At 44.8% G+C, this 20,339-nt stretch overlaps 1 protein-coding gene across 2 annotated transcripts in view; it reads left to right on the top strand.

The window, feature by feature from the left end:
• The first annotated feature begins 1,013 nt into the window (after positions 1-1,013).
• The window catches only part of LOC113030199 (CXADR-like membrane protein), a 113,407-nt gene continuing 94,081 nt past the window's right edge, over positions 1,014-20,339 (top strand). The window contains exons 1-2 of one of the 2 annotated variants that reach the window (XM_080307403.1): positions 1,014-1,231; positions 16,934-17,024. In XM_080307403.1, coding sequence (XP_080163529.1) covers positions 1,097-1,231; positions 16,934-17,024 — 226 coding nt within the window. In that variant the 5' untranslated portion in view covers positions 1,014-1,096. The remainder of the gene's footprint in view (positions 1,232-16,933; positions 17,025-20,339) is intronic. The other variant, XM_026181392.2, reaches the window with a different exon arrangement.

The raw sequence follows: 20,339 nt of genomic DNA, 5'->3' as shown, positions 1-20,339 counted from the left end.
TGATGTCGTACTAAACACTTTTTCCAAGATGAGCTCTATAAATTCTCTCTAGGCTCCTCTTGTTTGTGTGTTAGTTTTATCTGTTTATTTATTCATTTCTATCAGTATTATTTCTCTTATTTCAGCATATGTGTAATATAACAATGTCTAGCCAAAGGCACACAGAGAAAGATCCAGGAGAAGGGGGGCCATCAGTACTGAAGACCTGAACCCAAATACGACTGTTGCTTCACCCTCTGCATCTTCTCTAGCTCCTCTCTCAGCTCTTGGTATTTCTCCAGATTCTTGTGTTTCTTCTCCCTTCTTCTCACTTGTAATCGCAACATCTATTACCAAGGCCATCTTCCTCTGCTTGTCCACTACTTACTATGTCCAATTGGTAAGTTACCACCAGTTTGTCTGTCTGTATCAGGAAGTTCCACAGACTCGGTCATTCTTCACCACCCTTGGGGGTGTCTCCCATTTTGACCTCGGGACTTCCAGGCCATACTCTGCACAGATGTTTCTGTACACTATGCTGGCCACTTGGTTATGGCGTTCCATGTATGCCCTGCCTGCTAGCATCTTGCACCCTGGAGAGAGTTTTGAAAATGATTTTATACTTGTAGTCTGTAATATCTATTAGACCTTATATAGATGTAATATCACATTCTTGTATAATAATTGTATAAATTGCAGGTCACAGCAGCACACAGAAGGTCCAGTTTATTTATAGCACATTTCCAAACACTCCATGATGCAGAAAGGGCTTAACGATGTAAAATGATAATAAAATAAATAAAATCCACAACAATGAGGCAGTAAAATGTAGAAAAACACACAAGTAACTAAAATAAGTGATTAAAAAAATCTAAAACAACAACTAAGGCTGTTAAAACCAAAATGTTTAGGTCAACGTGCGTTAGCAGCCAGACCATAAAAATGTGATTTTAGTGACGATTTCAAATGTTTGTGCAGATCTGGGCATCTGCACTCGTCCGCAGCTCTGCTTGTGATTAGCTGCAGGAGTAGCAGCAGGACGCACAGACAGGAAGACATCAAGGAAGCAGCACGCTGACGAGCAGACAGGTCAGCAGACGCGAGACTTTGCGCTCGGATGAAGGGCGATGCTGACTGTGGCGTGCAGTTGAGGTGCAGCTCCGGGTCTCGCTGTAGTCGCGGTAGAGTCCTCCCCTGCTTGGATTTGTCCTTGGAGGGATGTCGGCTTCTCATCAGATCAGTCTGTTCGTGGGTAAGCTTTGCTTTAAATGTCATACAGTGCAGTGTGTGTGTGTGTGTGTGTGTGTGTGTGTGTGTACTGCGGGTTCTTGCTGCACTCCCACACAGCTTTGAAAAAGTTTTCGCGGTACTGTTTGAAAAGAAGCTTTGAAAAGCACCTCTGTGGATTAATGTGCACATACAAGATAAGGGCATAAATACCTCAGTACAGTAGACACCGCACAGACTGCTTGTCAAATGACAAAGGAAGATTGTTTTATGAAGGACAGAATTATTCCCGTTTATATTATTAGAGAAATAGAATAAAAGACTGCACCTGAGCTGTGGTTTCACCTGCAGACAGAGTAAGACCAGTGTTCTTCCACAGGATATATGTGTGTGTGTGTCAGTGCTCATGTTGATAAAAACATTGGACAGCAGTGTTGTTGATGGAGTTTTTACCGTCACAGTACTCACTGCCCACATTCAGCTGACTGCCATTTTGTGCCAAGAGGAATTTGTCACACATTTCCAGATGGACAGTCTTTTGAACATCACGAGCATCGTTACTCTCCGTGCTCTGAACCTTTCTCACTTTATGTCCTTGTTTCTCTGCCTGTTCTGTGTTAGGCAAGCAAAGAAGACAAAACGATGGATTGAAGTTTGGAATTAGGTGCTGATTCCATCCTGATTTACCTTCATAGTGTGTAGGGTGTGTGTAGCTATTTATGTGCAAATTTCACATTATGACAGAAATGCCTAAGACTTACCAAGCATGTTAGCATTTATTGAGAAATATGAAGGTGGAGTAAACAGAGCTGCTGCAGGTTCTGCTGACCATTACTGTTTTAGAAAACAAGTCCCACACGAGAGAGAAACAGCACCACCATTGGTATGCTTGTCTGTGGGTGATGAGACACTTCATTACTTGCATTATGGGAAAATGTTAGACGAGCCACAGCAAGCACAGCTTGTTGTACTTCATCAGCTTGTCGTGCAGCTAAGTAAATGTGATGGAGCCACCATGACACATCAGTTTGTTTGTGCACTGACACCATATCTGATTATGTGGGTCGTGTAGTAGTATTCAATTTAGGATTCAGTACAGTTGAAGTATGAAGATTGCTAAAAGCTGTCTGTAAACCAGCTCTCGCCCTCATCAGTCCTCAAAAAGAATTCATCTCTTTCAGTTTGAGTGGGTTAGGGTTTTAGTGTACTTTCTCTTTGAGCTTTAGGAAACTCACCTCTTTGCCTCCTGTTGAGTACTGAGAACTATCGACCTCCTTGCTTACATTGAGCTGATTTGCACAAACAGTGAGTTCGGCCTTATTCCTCTGCTTGTGTCTGGATAAAGAGATCAGCAGTGGCAGGCCAAAGGCTCTGTTAAGAGTGGAGATGATAGACGTTAGGGTGTGATGTGTTGCAGCATTCTGTCCTCAAATCTGTGGCAGCTGCCCTCCCTCGTCTCCTTTTCTTCTTGTTGAGTGTCTCAGCAGTGTGTGTCATCGGTGACTTTGACAGCCAAAAGACTCAAATAGGCCAATAGCTTTGGATTTGTTGTTCTTTGGGATGTGGGGAGCAGTGCACTCCCTCCGCCCGCAACGATGCACATGCCATCTCTTCTTTCCATCACTCCAGATTCACCTTAGGACTTCAGTGTGCATCTCGCTCAGACACTCGTCATGTTTGATAATCAGAGTAGAATCTCTGTACACTTAATGTCAGAGTGCCGAGTACAGAAGGCCTGTTTCACTCAGACTAAGGTCAGGTGGCAGGAAGTGGCAGTTTTGTCTTGTTCATCCAGAACTGTGAGAAATGTGAGTAAAATGTATACCTTAAATACATCAATGTAAACTTTGTTTAGACTTGGCTCTAATCATCGCTTCATTCTTGATGCAACCATGAGTTTATGTGCCAGTACAGATCCAGTCGGTGGTGGACACACGGTCCTGCCTGGTGGAACTGATATGGGGCTGCATGCGTGTATGTAAACACTGAGTTTTAATTGGCTGTGTACAGCAGCAGGGATTGGTCCCCCTTCTGTCTGCAATAAAAGTTTGCACCACATGATAGTTTTTAATGAACTGATTTCTCACATTTATGAGTTTCCATCAGATTTCAGAGCACTGAATGAAAATGACAGTCACAGGTTTGTTTTCTTTTTTCTCACTTGTGGCCATTTTTCCAGTTCCAGTATTTAAACCTTCCCTGAATGGCTTTCAGAGTAATGATCATTCAGGGAAGGTTTAAAACCATGGAGAAGTCTTTTTATGGCTGTGGGTAGGGATGGGTATCGTTTACGTTTTATCCGATACCGGTGCCAAACTGGTACTTTTGAAACGGTGCCGGTGCTTAAACGGTGCTCAAACCGGTGCTTAAAGAATGGAGAACACAAAATTGGTCCAAAAACCTCTCATGTTCAGCTGTTTTTTTGTAAAAAGATAACAATGTTAGCCTTTTCTGCAGCTATGGGGCATATATGGTATCACTCTTGGCTGGAAGCAGTGCTTAAACAATGGAAAAAACACAAACTTTGTCCTAAACCTCTCATGTTTAGCTGTTTTCCACTTTTTCTTTGGTCATTTTAGCCTTTTTGGCCAGGGTGAAGGGAGTATCTGCCATCAAACAAGAAGACAGCCGCATGTAGCTATGATGATGTTTGCTAGTTCACCTTACATGCATTAATGTAATAACGTGGTTAGCCTACTCAACGTAAATTACACACGAACAACATTAAGCTACTCACGCAGAGAAGAACAGCTGCTGCTGCATCATCATCCTCATCATTTCTGCTACACTGGCAGGGCTAGGGGCCAGGACTCTGCTCTTCGGGTTTTTGGGGGATGTTGCTAACTCCGGGTCCGATAACAGGCACCACACCTGCAGTAGATGTGCACGGTGTGAGGTCTCGCAGCAAGCTATCAAATACGGCGCATTTCTCGGCTTTAAAAAAACGCTATGTGTCGCCAGGTGTTTCATCAGATTTGAGGTGTTACCTCCTTTGACAGTATCACAGTATCAGCTTAAAGCACTTGTTGCTGCTGAGTTTGCATATTTTGCTGTGAAGTACAACCAGACTTTGACCGCTTCGCCTTGGACATTTTTAATCTGTAGCTCTGCTCTAAAAGAACGTACGTACCTGGACCCGCCTACTATCCTCGGAAACGTAAAATGATTGGCTAGAATTCAAAGTGTATCACAGCTCAGAAAAAAAAGCACCGAAATAAAGCACCGAAATGTGCGCTGCTTTTCGGTCTGGTTACCACTGTTTATGTCAGATGGCACCGGATACCGGTACCCATCCCTAGCTATGGGTTTGATTTCCATCATTACAGATGGTTATACATTACACATGTTATTGCACTGAGGACTGAGGTTACAATTCACTTCCAAAGTAATATTCCAATATTATTTCTCCACAGCCACATCGGAGTGGCTGTAGGTCAGGAGGGTTTGGAAGGTTGTTCGATCCCTGACTGATCCCCAGTCTGCATGCCAAATAACCTCAGGCAAGATATTAAGCCTAAGTTGCTGTGCGATGCATCCATCAGAGTATGAATGTGTATGAATGTTAGTTAGTGAGCATTTAAAAAAATCATAGAAGAAACAGCTTGTATGAATGGGTGAATGTGGCATGTTGTATAGAGTGCTTTGAGTACTCTGGGAGAGTAGAAAAGCATCCATTTACCATTTACACCCACAGATTTAAACACTGTTCGGTCTGTGTGGACGTATTTTACAATTTCCAATAGAATACAAAGCAAAACCCTTTAGTGCGACCCAGACAGGTCACCAGTCTGCCACAGGGCTACACAGAGAGACCGACAACCATTTGAATTTAGAATCACCAGTTAACCTAACCCCACAAACCCCACAGTCTTTGGACTGCTCTGTAGCCTGACAGAGCAAACCACCATGCCACCAGTGAATTAAAGTGAAGCTACTGCTCATTTCCAACCCATGCCCCTTGTTGGGCTTTTACATCCATAGCTGAGGGCTCTGCCTCCAATTCTGGAAACTAGGAACAATAAATAAGGCTCCACTTTTAGGGCAAAGTGCTCTTAAGTACAGTAATGAATTATTTGTAAGTGAGGAGAAGATTTTAAAAGCATTTTTTCACATTCAAGGGTGGCCAGTGAATAGAAGCTAATATGTTATTAAGGACTTAGAGCAGTCAGGATGTTTGATATGCATCTTACAGGCCATATGAAAACATATAGAAATGAGCCTGAACTTATTGATACAGTTTTTAAAGGCAGATATAATGATTTTATTTTTGTCTGAATTTATATACAGAGAATTACAAATAGACAGTCTTCTGTATTTCCTTAAGCCATCTCCCCCAACCAGTCGCAGCAGATGGCCGCCCCTCCCTGAGTCTGGTTCTGCTGGAGCTTTTCTTCCCCTTAAGAGAAAGGTTTTTCTGCCCACTGTAATGTATTGCCTACTCATAGTTCATCTGATTGCTGGGGGTTTCTCTGTATTATTGTGGAGAGACTGTTGTTGTGATTTAGTGCTACATAAGTCAAATCAAATCAAATCACTTTTATTGTCACATCACATGTGCAGGTACTCTGGTACAGCACATGCAAGTGAAATTCTTGTGTGCAAGCTCCACAAGCAACAGAGGTGTGTAAAAATACAATACCGTAAGAACAAGCAAAATATAAAAATGGGTAAATCTGAGAATTATATGAATAAACATATGTAAAATATAAGAGTGTATGCGCATTACTGAATGTGTGTACTAAATATGTATATCTACGTGTGTGTGTGTGTGTGTGTGTGTGTGTACATATTTTAAAAATGAAATAGACTAAACAATAAAATAAAATATACAGAGGTTGGCAGTTGGGAATGTGCAAAACAAGTGGCATTTATATACAGTGTGGAGTGCATAATGTTGAAGTTCTGGTAAGTGAGGGTGAGGTGACTATGAAGTGTTCAGCAGTCTGATGGCCTGGTGGAAGAAGCTGTCTCTCAGTCTGCTGGTTCGGGACAGGATACTGCAGAACCTCCTTCCCGATGGAAGCAGTCTGAACAGTTTATGGCTGGGGTAACTGGACTCCTTCATGATCCTCCCCACTTTCCTCAGGCACCGCTTCCTGTAGATGTCCTGGAGGGAGGGAAGCTCACCTCCAATTATCCGTTCAGAACACCGCACTACTCTCTGGAGAGCTTTGCGGTTGTAAGCGGTGCTGTTGCCGTACCAGGTGGTGACGCATCCAGTGAGGATGCTCTCAATGGCACAGCGATAGAAGGTCCTGAGGATGCGGGGGCTCATGCCGAATCTTTTCAGTCTCCTGAGGAAGAAGAGGTGCTGCTGCGCCTCTGCGTAGTGTCGTCCGCAAACTTCACAATGATGCTGGAGTTGTTAGTGGCTGTGCAGTCGTAGGTGTAGAGTGAGTACAGGAGAGGGCTCAGTACACACCCCTGTGAATGAATGAATGAATGAATGAATGAATGCTTTATTGGCCATATGCAGGTTGCCCCACAGAGGAATAGGACCCCTGTGGAGCACCAGTGTTCAGTGTGATGGGGGATGAGGTGATGCTGCCCAGTCTGACCACTTGGCGTCTGTCAGACAGGAAGCTAAGGATCCAGCTGCAGAGGGAGCTGCTCAGTCCTAGATCCTGCAGTTTCCTGTCCAGCTTCGAGGGAACGATGGTATTGAATGCTGAGCTGTAATCTACAAACAGCATTCTCACATACGTGTCTCTCTTCTCCAGGTGTGACAGGGCAGTGTGTAGTGTCAGGGCTATGGCATCATCAGTGGACCTGTTGTGGCGGTATGCAAACTGTAGAGGGTCCAGTGAGTCGGGTAGTGCAGAGCAGATGAAGTCCCTGACCAGCTTCTCGAAGCATTTGCTTACGATGGGGGTCAGGGCTACAGGTCGCCAGTCGTTCAATGAGGAGATGGTGGAGGATTTGGGTACAGGGACGATGGTGGCCATTTTGAAGCAGGCTGGGACTACAGACAGAGAGAGGGAAAGGTTGAAGATGTGTGTAAACACTCCAGCCAGCTGAGCCGCGCATGACCTGAGGACGCGGCTGGGAATCCCGTCCGGACCAGTAGCTTTGCGTCTGTTCACCTTCCTGAAGCACCTCCGCACATCCTCCTCAGACACAGTGTCCGCACTGACGTCATCCGCGGTGCGCACACTGTCCGGTCTCATGGTGTTCGCTGTGTCGAATCTAGCGTAGAATACGTTTAATCAATCAATCAATCAATCTTTATTTATAAAGCACTTTTCATACAGAAAAAATGTAGCACAAAGTGCTTTACATAGTTAAAAGCAGCCCACCCCACCCTCCAACTCACTCCCCACACTCTCAATACACATATATCCCCCCACCCCCACCCACACACACATACACACACGCGCACACTTAAAGAGTAAAAATTGGGCTGGGCTCGCATGAGCCAAGTGAGGAAACATTATAACAGAGAGCCGTCTGCACCGGGAGCTGGTCACAGACCGCAGCCTCCGGGCTGGGCACACAGCAGGAGGGAGGCCAAGGAGCCCCCCAACCAGGCTGAGAGGACCCCAGAGACCCAGCAGCCACGGTCAATAACAGCCCCGGTGCAGAGAGCGCCCTCCGAGGAAACACTGGAGATATGACGCAATACGATATATACAGGGTAAAATGATAAAATAAATAAGAACAGGATACAATATAAATATAAATATAAATAGAGTAAGAAGATTAAAAAATGAATAAGAATAAAATCAAAAAATATTAGGTAAATCCTAAATTAATAATAGAATAACAGGATAGAATAAATAAGCATAAAAAATAAATAAACGCTAAGTAAAAGCTAAATTAAAAAGGTGGGTCTTGAGCCTGTTCTTAAAAACATGTACGTTCTCTGCGGCCCTGAGCTCCTCCGGCAGGCTGTTCCACAGACGAGGACCATACCACTGAAAAGCTGCCTCTCCGTGAGTATGTGTCCTGACTTTAGGGACAATCAAAAGGCCAGTACCAGAGGACCTCAGGGTCCGCGAGGGTTCATATGGTAAAAGCAGATCTGAGAGATAAGAAGGCCCAAGACCATTAAGACATTTAATGGTTTAGATCCTCACACAGAGAGGCCGTGGTCTGCGGTGTGCTGGTTTTCCCTCTAAAGTCTGCGATCGTGTTTAGTCCCTGCCACATACTCCGAGGGTTGTCAAACTGTTGCTCCACCCTGTCCCTGTACTCACGTTTGGCTGCTTTTATCGTCTTCCGGAGTTGGTAATGTGCGTGTTTGTAGTCCGATGTGTTCGCGGAGGCAAAAACGGTGCTCCGTGCCGCCAGTGCTGTGCGAACATCTCTGTTAATCCACGGTTTTTGATTTGGGAAGGATTTAACTGTTCTGGATGGGACGACATCTTCCACGCATTTCCTGATAAATCCGCAGACTGAGTCTGTGTACTCATCGATGTCATTAGCAGCCACGTGAAACATTTGCCAGTCCTCGTGATCAAAACAGTCCCACAGCGTGAACTCCGATTGGTCCGATCAATGGTGCACTGCTCTCAGGGTTGGAGCTTCCTGTTTCAGCTTCTGCCTGTAGGCGGGCAGGAGCAGGATTGAGCGGTGACCTGATTGGCCGAACGGGGCGTGGGTGAGGGCTTTGTACGCATCCCGGAAAGAGGTGTAGCAGTGGTCAAGTAGCCGGTCTCCACGAGTGTTGAAATGGATGGTGAAAAACCTGAAGAAAGTTGGTGAGACTTTCTTCAGGTTTCCCTTATTAAAGTCCCCGGTCGTGATAAACGCTGCCTCTGGGTGTGCGGTTTCCTCGCTGCTGATCGCGCTGTACAGTTCCCTGAGTGCTCGGTCAGTGTCGGCTTGTGGGGGAATGTAAACAGCCGTAATAATCACTGCTGTAAATTCCCTCGGTAGCCAGAATGGCCGGCACTTAATCATCAGGCACTCCAGGTCCGGTGAGCAGAAGGATTTTACCGGGTGCACGTTCGCATAATCACACCAGCTGTTGTTGATCATGAAACACACCGCCGCCTCTGCTTTTCCCAGTAAGATCCTGTGACCTGTCCGCGCGATGCACGGAGAACCCCGGTAGTTGTATTGCGGAGTCCGGTACCTTGTCCGATAGCCAGGTTTCTGTGAGGCAGATCACGCAGCAGTCCCGCATCTCTCGCTGGAATGAGATCCGTGCCCGAAGCTCGCACAGCTTGTTCTCCAGAGACTGCACATTAGCCAGTAATAAACTGGGTAACGGTGGTCTGTTAGTGCGCCGTCTCAGTCGAACCAGAACGCCAGATCTTCTTCCTCTGTGTCAGCGTTTGCGGCCTCCAGGGGCCCAGAACAAAGGCGTCTCAGGTGAGATGAATGGGGGGTCTGCAAACGGAGGCTCCGCGTTGCAAAACTTGAACTCCGGAAAGTGATGAGAAAGTCCATCTCTTATGTCCAGTAAGGTTTGTCGGTTGTACACAGAGAGACATGTGCTACTCGTGAAAAAATAAAGGAAAAGTAAAATTAAACACAAAAACCAGCTGTTGCTTGGGGGAGCTCGCGACAAGGCTGCAATGCTCGGCACCATCTAAAATTGAATTGAATTAATTGATTTGAGCTCAGTTATATCTGATATTGTCAACAAATGTAACGATGTATCTTCTACAAACCAGCAGATACCCAGTGTGTGGTGTTTTGTAAAGATGCATATTAGTTAAGTCAAGTGGCTTCACTGTCATTCCAACCATGTGCAGTGGTGATCATAATTAATCATGCTTTATATTGGACGTGACAAAGAGTTAGTGTATTAGAAAAAGGGAAACAACTATTAGTGTAACGTAGACTTGAAGTCAAGACCGCCTAAACCAAGACCAAGACAAGACCAAGACCAGAGGGTAGCGAGACCAAGACAAGACCAAGACAGACCGAGTCAAGACCAAGACAAAGTCGAGATGAGATCAAGACCAAGACCGAGACAATAAAGCCTTTAAACTGCAGCCAGATGCTGCTTTGTTTACGGGTGTCAGGCATATTCATGTGTTTTTGCGATGCACTTGCACAGCCCTCCTCACCGCTGTCTACTGTCTCACCCACTCACTGAGAGGACAGACGCACGCTCCACTTGACTGTCGCGTCTCTCACCCTCTCTGTTTTTCACATAATGATATTATCCTATATCCTCGCATGTGATTGGCCACAATATGGAGGGATTGGAGCATAGCTGAGCCACTGTGTGAGAGCTGAGCAGCGAAAGGAAATTAAGTGAGGAGTGGCTCTCGCTCAATGGGAGTCGACTCTTCTGATTCACTACAAAGTACTCTCTAAGCACGGCTCGTAGAGCTGATGCTTTTGCACATGACACATTATCGAATGTTACGTTGTGTGTCACTCCAAATCTCCCAACCACTATGTCGATCTGAGACAGCAACACCGAGACAGCGAGACCAAGACAAGACCAAGACCAAAGTCCGTGGAGACCAAGACCACGTAAAAGTGGTCTGGAGACCGGTCTGGAGACCAAGACCAACTCTAGTGTAACGGGTCAGTGCAATATCAGGACAGTCAGAGCATGTGTAATCCTGGGGTTTGTGCAATATAATTGATGTGTTTCCGTTATTGTTCTCTATTGTCCTCTGTTGTCCATTCTTCTTGTCATTGTTTGTTCTAATATGATGTGATTACTGTTTTTGTTCTTGTCACATGATCTGTAAATAGTGTCTCTGTATGTTTTTACTAACTTGTGTGTAAGACCAACCTGCCAGAGGGTCTGCAGATGGAAATTAGCCCAAGGCTATAATCTGGCATATTTGTTAAAATGTTCATTAATATGTATTTTCTCTCTTTCTAAATAATTAAATTTAATTAAATTAATAACATTAAATTATTTATTAAAGGAAACAATGTTCTTCCAAGATCATGGTGCTACATATAACAGACAATCAACATGGGACTACATAAAGTGCAAGTGTGCAAAAAACAAAAATCAAATCAAATCAATTTTATTTATATAGCACTTTTAAAAACAACTGTTGACCAAAGAACTGTACGATAAAATAATCAGATAAAATTTAAAAGGAAAGTAAAATAAAAGATAAGAAAATAATAAGAATAAAATAATGACAGATTCATACAGAATTAAGACAAAGAGTAAAAATGGGTCTTTAAACGAGTTTTAAAAGTATCCAGTGTTGGTGAGGTCCTGATATGTAAAGGCAGTTTATTCCACAGTTTCGGAGCAGTCGCAGCAAAAGCCCGATCTCCTCTGTGTTTTAATCTGGACCTAGGGACAATTAGAAGCATTTGGTCCGCAGACCTCAAAGGTCTTGCTGGAGTATAGGGCTTTGGAGTTGTCACGCCGCAATGCATTATGGGAGCGCACCACCATTTTAGCAGGCCACGAATCAAAACAAACACACTGTGTTGGAAGGAAGATTGCTACGAACCACACTTAAAAGCAGCTCAAAAGAAAAAGGACGTTATAGAGACAGATTGCGTCCAGATGCAAAGAGACGGTACTTACAAAAAATAGTGTGTATTGGAAATGTAGACCCGTATGAAATACGGCTGTGGAGTAGAAACCCTGAAGACCAACCGCTATTGACTTAGCCTGATATATTTTCGTACCTTGTCTGTGGAGTCAGTGCATACACAGCGAACCAATTTTGCAATTATAAATGTCTGGAGGCACACATCCAATTCACCAATGATTGGGTACAAGATTTGGCTTTTTTTAAGCCTCCACGTTGTGAATTCGGCGTCATTCAAACAAAGGTAAGTCAGCTTGAGTACTGCGAGTAAAATGCGTTTGATTTCCCCCTGAACATTCAAGTTAGTGCATTCATGAGGGGAAATTACAGTGAGAACATGTGGAGGCTCTGTTAGATGGATAACATAGTGAGATCAGTGCATTGATGTGACATTGTCCTGAAGGATGTAGTTATTCTATATGGTTAAAGAAATTGCACTAATTAATTCATATTTATTCTAAATAATCCTAATTATACACCTTGCTTCCGTGTTTGTGTCCTGTGTGACAAAATGTATTCTATTTTGGTTTTATACATTGATTAATGACCTGCAGAATCTCCTTATCATATTAAGTGATTCATAAAAGTCGAACTTTATGCTTTCCGTGATATCCGTAATATCAAGATGGCGCCAGTGTGTACAGCCTGCCGTCTGACTCTGTTTGTACTAGTGTTTTATTTTTACTTTGTGTTAAACCATGCTAACTCTCTGCTTGTATATGATCGCCAAATGCTGCTGGCTTTAAGATCCTCTCAGTTAAAAACTCGTTATTGCAATCGTGGATATCAGGGAACCTTCTCCCCACCGCTCCTGTCAGGAGTTCCAGCTTGTCTCCGTTGTGTTCCGGCGCTACCTCAACTGAGAGGGCGCCGTAGACGCCATGGGAAACGCAGTGGCTTATTGGTGAGAATGAAGGCTACCTGGACACGATTTCGAAAAATACCTCACCCTATCCCGACTGGATTTGACCGCGTCAACTACTGGCACTCTCTGGACATGGCTTACACTTGCCTGACACCTGTTGTCGGGCTTACGACAATAACCCCGCGCCAGCGTCCCCCCGTCTTCGCTCAGGTGGAGTAAACCCTCAGAACCTACGGCCGATAGGTCGGGCACCCACATCGACCGCTGAGCCACCTGTACCACTAAGATTAAGTCTTGTTAATGCTTGATCGCTAGCAAACAAAACTTTTATTCTTAAGGACTTCTTTACTGATCGGGGACTGGATCTAATGCTTTTAATGGAAACTTGGCAGAGAGTCAGTGAGTCCAGCTGTTTTACTGAACTTTTACCGCCTGACTGTGAATATCTTAATGTGCCGAGGATGACTGGGCGTGGTGGTGGAGTGGCAGCTGTTTTTAGGAAGAAGCTCTCTTGCAAACAACTCTTAACTCACTCGTATTCTAGTTTTGAACTTCTGACGTTTGAATTGAGGCATCCCCACCCGACACTCGTTGCAGCTGTATACAGGCCTCCAAAATATCACAAGGATTTTATCCAAGACTTTTCAAACTTTTTAGCTGGAACTGTGCCAAACCATGATCGAATCTTAATCGTTGGAGATTTTAATATTCATGTGTGTTGTCCCTCCAATTCATTGGCCAGAGACTTTTTAAGTTTGATAGACTCCTTCAGTCTTGCTCAACTTGTGTCTGGGCCAACCCAGAAACAGGGTCATACATTGGATCTTGTGCTGGCTTTAGGGTTACCGGTCCTAAGCATGGAAATATGTGATGCTGTTTTTTCTGATCACTGTCCTGTTGTGTTTGATATACTTATCTCTCCGCCATTTTACACCTCTTATTTCAACACGTCGTTGTCGTGTCTTTAACCAATCTACAACAGATTTTCTATTGCTTTTAAAAAAGTTTTAAGTTCTCCCCTTGGCTTTGGTACGAAGGAAATGACAGTTAATTTTTATGATATATGTAAAACTATCCTTGATGAGTTTGCTCCTTTTAAAACTATAAGCTCGAAACCACGACCAGACCCATGGATAAATAAGGCCACTTGTTCAGCCAGACGAGAGTGCAGGAAGGCTGAACGTAAGTGGAAAAAAGATGGGCTGCAGGTGTCCTATCAGGTATCAGGACATTGTAAAAGCTGAAAAGTCAAGGTTTCTTTCTAATGTTATTGAGAATAGCTCCAATAATTCTCGGGTTCTTTTTTCAATTATTGACTCTGCCCTGAATATTTCCCCAGCTTCTTGTATTAATAGTTCCTCAGACACCTGTGAAAGGTTCCTGCAGTTTTTTTATCAATAAGATAAAACAGCTTCGATCTATGATCGCCCTGCCTTCACATGACGTTTCTAAAATATTCACCTGCTTTGCTGATTTTGATCAGTTTGAGCTTGTGTGTCTTGATGAGGTGGAGGAAGTATGTAATGGCACAAAGACATCATCGTGTCCAAATGACATTATTCCAACACATTCTAAAAAAGATTTTTAAGGTTGTCAGTTCTGACATTTTAGCTATTTTTAATAGCAGCCTTAGCTCAGGTGTTGTACAGCCTGTTTTAAACATGCTATTGTACCGCCTGTACTTAAAAAACCTAATCTCAACTGCTCTGTCCTCACTAACTTCAGGCCTATTTCAAAGCTCCCCTTCCTGTCGAAAATTTTGGAAAAGATTGTGTTTGTACAGCTGCAATCTTTTGTAAACAGACACAATGTTCTTGAGAGGTTTCAGTCTGGTTTTAAAACTCTTCATAGTACAGAAACTGCACTTTTAAAAGTTCTTAATGATCTTTTATTAGCCACTGACTCAGGTGACTCAGCTGTGCTTCTGCTTTTAGATCTGACCGCTGCCTTCAATACTGTTGACCACAGCATCTTAATCTCGCGGTTGGAGCATTGTGGCGTAAAGGGCACCCCATTAGAGTGGTTCAGGTCATACCTGTCTGACAGGACCTTCTCTGTGAGCTTTGGCGATTTTATCTCTTCCTCAGCTCCCCTTACTTGTGGTGTTCCCCAGGGATCTATACTGGGGCCAATATTGTTCTCCATTTATATGCTGCCTCTAGGTCTAATTTTTAGAAAATGTAACATTTGTTTTCATTCATATGCCGATGATACTCAGATCTATCTTCAACTGAAGGGAAACAGTCCTGCCTCACTAGATCCCTTACTTCAGTGTCTCTGTGAAGTTAAATCTTTGATGGCCTCTAACTTCCTTAACTTCAATGTGAACAAAACTGAAGTGCTAATTTTTGGACCAAGCGGCAATCCCAGCACCTCTAATGTTAACCTGCACAGTCTTGAGCCTTTTGTCAAATCACATGCCAAAAATTTGGGGGTTATATTTGACAGCAATTTCACCTTTGAAAAACAAATTAGCTCAGTCGTACAGTGGTCTTTCTTCAAACTGAGGCTTTTATCTAAGGTGAGATCATTTTTATCTTTTAAAAACTTTGAACGGGCGATTCATGCTTTCATTACATCCCAGCTGGACTATTGTAACTCCTTATATGCTGGAGTTAGCCAGACCTGTCTGGCAAGGCTGCAGTTAGTCCAGAATGCTGCAGCTCGTCTTCTGACACGTACTAAAAGATGTGAACACATTTCCCCGGTGCTCGCCTCCCTTCATTGGCTCCCTGTCCACTTCAGAATTAATTTTAAAATTTTATTGTTGACTTACAAAGCCCTGAATGGACAGGCTCCCGGGTATTTGTCTGACGTCTTGCAGACTTATACCCCCCTTAGATCTCTTAGATCAAGTGATTTTTTGCTTGTAGCTGCACCAAGGTCGAGGCTGGTTCATAGAGGCGATCCAGCATTTGCAGTTGTAGCGCCTAAGCTGTGGAATAACAGGCTCCCACGGTCAATCTTTTTAAATCTTATCTTAAAACGCATTTTTATTTACTGGCTTTTAATACAGCATGAGAGTTATTTGTTAATTCATATTTGGTGTTTGCTATCAATACTCTAAGTTATTTTATTAGGTATGTTGTATTCTTGTACAGCACTTTGGTCAACGCTCCTGTTGTAATTAAATGTGCTATATAAATAATTAAACTAAACTAAACGAAACTTTCTCCATCTCTAAAGTGATTACATCATTTTTTGTTGGCAGATTTAGAATGTAACATGCAGCGTTCTATAGATGGATACATAAAAAGATAAAAAATTACATGTATGTAGGGATGGGTATCGTTTAGGTTTTATCCGATACCGGTGCCAAATCGGTACTTTAGAAACGGTGCCGGTACTCAAACGGTGCTCAAACCGGTGCTTAAAGAATGGAGAACACAAAATTGGTCCAAAAACCTCTGATGTTCAGCTGGTTTTTTTTGTAAAAAGATAACAATGTTAGCCTTTTCTGCAGCTATGGGGCATATATGGTATCACTCTTGGCTGGAAGCAGTGCTTAAACAATGGAAAAAACACAAACTTTGTCCAAAAACCTCTCATGTTTAGCTGTTTTCCACTTTTTCTTTGGTCGTTTTAGCCTTTTTGTCCAGGGTGAAGGGAGTATCTGCCATCAAACAAGAAGACAGCCGCATGTAGCTATGATGATGTTTGCTAATTCACCTTACATGCATTAATGTAATAACGTGGTTAGCCTACCCAACATAAATTACACACGAACAACATTAAGCTACTTACGCAGAGAAGAACGACTGCTGCTGCATCATCATCCTCATCATTTCTGCTACACTGGCAGGGCTAGGGGCCAGGACTCTCCTCTTCGGGTTTTTGGGGGATGTTGCTAAATCCGGGTCAGATAACAGGCACTACACCCACAGTAGATGTGCACGGTGTGAGGTCCCACAGCAAGCTATCAAATACGGCGCATTTCTCGGCTTTTAAAAAAAACCCGCTGGCATGTCGCCAGGTGTTTCATCAGATTTGAGGTGTTACCTCCTTTGACAGTATCACAGTATCAGCTTAAAGCACTTGTTGCTGCTGAGTTTGCATCTTTTGCTGTGAAGTACAACCAGACTTTGACCGCTTCGCCTTGGGCATTTTTAATCTGTAGCTCTGCTCTAAAAGAACGTACGTACCTGGACCCGCCTACTATCCTCGGAAACGTAAAATGATTGGCTAGAAGTGTATCACAGCTCAGGAAAAAAAAGCACCGAAATAAAGCACCGAAATGTGCGCTGCTTTTCGGTCTGGTTACTACCGTTTATGTCAGAACCGGTGCCATCATGGCACCGGACACCGGTACCCATCCCTACATGTATGTGCTAACTTTCTAAACACTTTATTCTTGTCTTTAAATGAACTTTGTCTGTGTGTGTTTCAGGTCCTGCACTCTCAAAGACTGAATAAACCAGCATTGCAGCCATGGGTCAATGTGAGCATCACAGGGAAGGTTGAAGCCACCCACTGCACCTGTAAGGCCGGAGTCGTGGAGACCTGCAGCCATGTCGCTGCTCTTCTGTTTAAAGTACACTGAACAAAAATATAAACGCAACACCTTTGTTACTGCTCCCATTCCCCATGGGATGGACGTAGAGACCTAAAATTCATTCCAGATACACAATATAACCATCCCTCCCAAACAGTGGTCACAAATCAGTCCAAATGTGTGGTAGTGGGCACATCTGCTATATTGAGATAATCCATCCCACCTCACAGGTGTGCCACATCAGGATGCTGATCTGACATCATGAGTAGTGCACAGGTGTACCTCAGACTGCCCACAACAAAAGGCCACCCTGGTTGTGCAGTTTTGTCTCACAGCAAAATGCCACAGATGCCACAAGCAATGAGGGAGCGTGCAATTGGCATGCTGACAGCAGGAATGTCAACCAGATCTGTCGCCCGTGCATTGAATGTTCATTTCTCAACCATAAGCCGTCTCCACAGGCGTTTCAGAGAATATGGCAGCACATCCAACCGGCCTCACAACCGCAGACCTCGTGTAACCACACCAGCCCAGGACCTCCACATCCAGCAGGTTCACCTCCAAGATCGTCTGAGACCAGCCACCCAGACAGCTGCTGGAACAATTGGTTTGCACAACCAAACAATTTCTGCACAAACTGTCAGAAACCGTCTCAGGGACGCTCAACTGCATGCCCGTCGTCCTCATCGGGGTCTTGACCTGACTCCAGCTCGTCGCCGTAACAGACTTCTGTGGGCAAATGCTCACATTCGATGGCGTCTGGCACGTTGGAGAGGTGTGCGCTTCACGGATGAATCATGGTTCACATTGTTCAGGGCAGATGGCAGCTGAGAATGTCCCAGTTCTTGCATGGCCAGCATACTCACCGGACATGTCACCCATTGAGCATGTTCGGGATGTGCTTGACCGGCGTATACGACAGCGTGTACCAGTTCCCACGAATATCCAACAACCTCGCACAGCCATTGAAGTGGAGTGGACCAACATTCCACAGGCCACAATTGACAATCTGATAGACTCCATGCGACGATGTGTTGCACTGCATGAGGCAAATGGTGGTCACACCAGATACTGACCGGTTCTGGGTCCCCAGACCCCCAATAGCGCAAAAAACTGCACATTCCAGGGTGGCCTTTTGTTGTGGGCAGTCTGAGGTACACTTGTGCACTACTCATGATGTCAGATCAGCATCCTGATGTGGCACACCTGTGAGGTGGGATGGATTATCTCAATATAGCAGATGTGCCCACTACCACACATTTGGACTGATTTGTGACCACTGTTTGGGAGGGATGGTTATATTGTGTATCTGGAATGAATTTTAGGTTTCTACGTTTATATTTTTGTTGAGTGTAGAAGCAACAGTGTTGATCTGTGGCACAAGGACTGTTACAGATGAACCTGCATACTGGGTTTTGCTGGGTAATATGACCAAGATACAATCAGTGGTTGGCCATAAGATAGACTTCTCCTCTTCAGCTGCCCCCAAAAAAGGCTCTCAATCAAAACATAAACAGACCATCCGTAGTGACAGGTAAAAGAAGCCGTCCTCAAAAAAGAAAAATTCCACCTGCTACTGTGGAGGAGTTGGATCAACTGATGGGAAAATATTTCTCTAAGCATAGTTCTGTTCTGAATAACCCATAATGTTTTATTTAGGGCATAGGTGTCAAACTCTGGCCCGCGGGCCAAATTTGGCCCGCAGCCTAATTACATTTGGCCCGCGAAGCCATACCACATTACTATTAGAGCTGGCCTACTGGTATTATATACACCCAGCACGCCCCTGCGGGCGGTTTATCCTTCAAGCTCGGGTCCTCTACCAGAGGCCTGGGAGCTTGAGGGTCCTGCGCAGTATCTTAGCTGTTCCCAGGACTGCGCTCTTCTGGACAGAGATCTCCGATGTTGTTCCCGGGATCTGCTGGAGCCACTCGCCTAGCTTGGGAGTCACCGCACCTAGTGCTCCGATTACCACGGGGACCACCGTTACCTTCACCCTCCACATCCTCTCGAGCTCTTCTCTGAGCCCTTGGTATTTCTCCAGCTTCTCGTGTTCCTTCTTCCTGATATTGCTGTCATTCGGAACCGCTACATCGATCACTACGGCCGTCTTCTTCTGTTTGTCTACCACCACTATGTCCGGTTGGTTAGCCACCACCATTTTGTCCGTCTGTATCTGGAAGTCCCACAGGATCTTAGCTCGGTCATTCTCCACCACCCTTGGGGGCATCTCCCATTTTGACCTCGGGACTTCCAGATTATACTCGACACAGGTGTTCCTGTACACTATGCCGGCCACTTGGTTATGGCGTTCCATGTATGCCTTGCCTGCTAGCATCTTGCACCCTGCTGTTATGTGCTGGATTGTCTCTGGGGCATCTTTACACAGTCTGCACCTGGGGTCTTGCCTGGTGTGATAGACCCCAGCCTCTATGGATCTTGTGCTCAGAGCTTGTTCTTGTGCTGCCATGATTAGTGCCTCTGTGCTGTCTTTCAGTCCAGCTTTGTCTAGCCACTGGTAGGATTTCTGGATATCAGCCACCTCCTCTATCTGCCGGTGGTACATACCGTGCAGGGGCCTGTCCTTCCAGGTGCTGGACTTGGGGTGAAACCCTCCATGCATGGTAAGGAGCTTTCTTGTCTTTATGTCAGTGGCTTCTATCTCCTCCTTTGGCCAGCCTATTACCCCAGCAGGGTACCTGATCACGGGCAGGGCGTACGTGTTGATGGCCCGGATCTTGTTCTTACCATTCAGCTGACTCCTCAGGACTTGCCTGACCCTCTGCAGGTACTTGGTGGTTGGAGCTTTTCTAGCGGCCTCTTCATGGTTCCCATTCGCCTGCGGGATCCCCAGGTACTTGTAACTGTCCTCTATGTCTGCAATGTTGCCTTCTGGTAGTTCAATCCCTTCAGTTCTGACTAACTTCCCTCTCTTTGTTACCATCCGACTACCATCTGCCAGTCTTGTTAATGATCTCACTGAGGGGGTTCAGGCCTATGCAGAACAGCAGTGGGGACAGAGCATCTCCTTGGTAGATCCCGCACTTGATGGTGACTTGTGCTATGGGCTTGGAGTTGGCCTCTAGTGTTGTACGCCACATCCCCATTGAGTTCCTGATGAAGGCTCTTAGGGTCCCATTGATCTTGTACAATTCTAGGCATTCCAGTATCCAGCTGTGGGGCATTGAGTCATAGGCCTTCTTGTAATCAATCCAGGCAGTGCACAGGTTGGTCAGTCTGGTCTTGCAGTCTCGACTGACTGTTCTGTCTACCAGTAGCTGGTGTTTTGCGCCTCTGGTAT

This window comes from Astatotilapia calliptera, chromosome 10 (genome assembly GCF_964374335.1).
Source record: "Astatotilapia calliptera chromosome 10, fAstCal68.1, whole genome shotgun sequence".
In the NCBI taxonomy this organism is placed as follows: Eukaryota; Metazoa; Chordata; class Actinopteri; order Cichliformes; family Cichlidae; genus Astatotilapia; species Astatotilapia calliptera.
The sequence above is the reverse complement of the archived record's forward strand: the minus strand, read 5'-3'. Positions and strand labels throughout refer to the sequence as shown.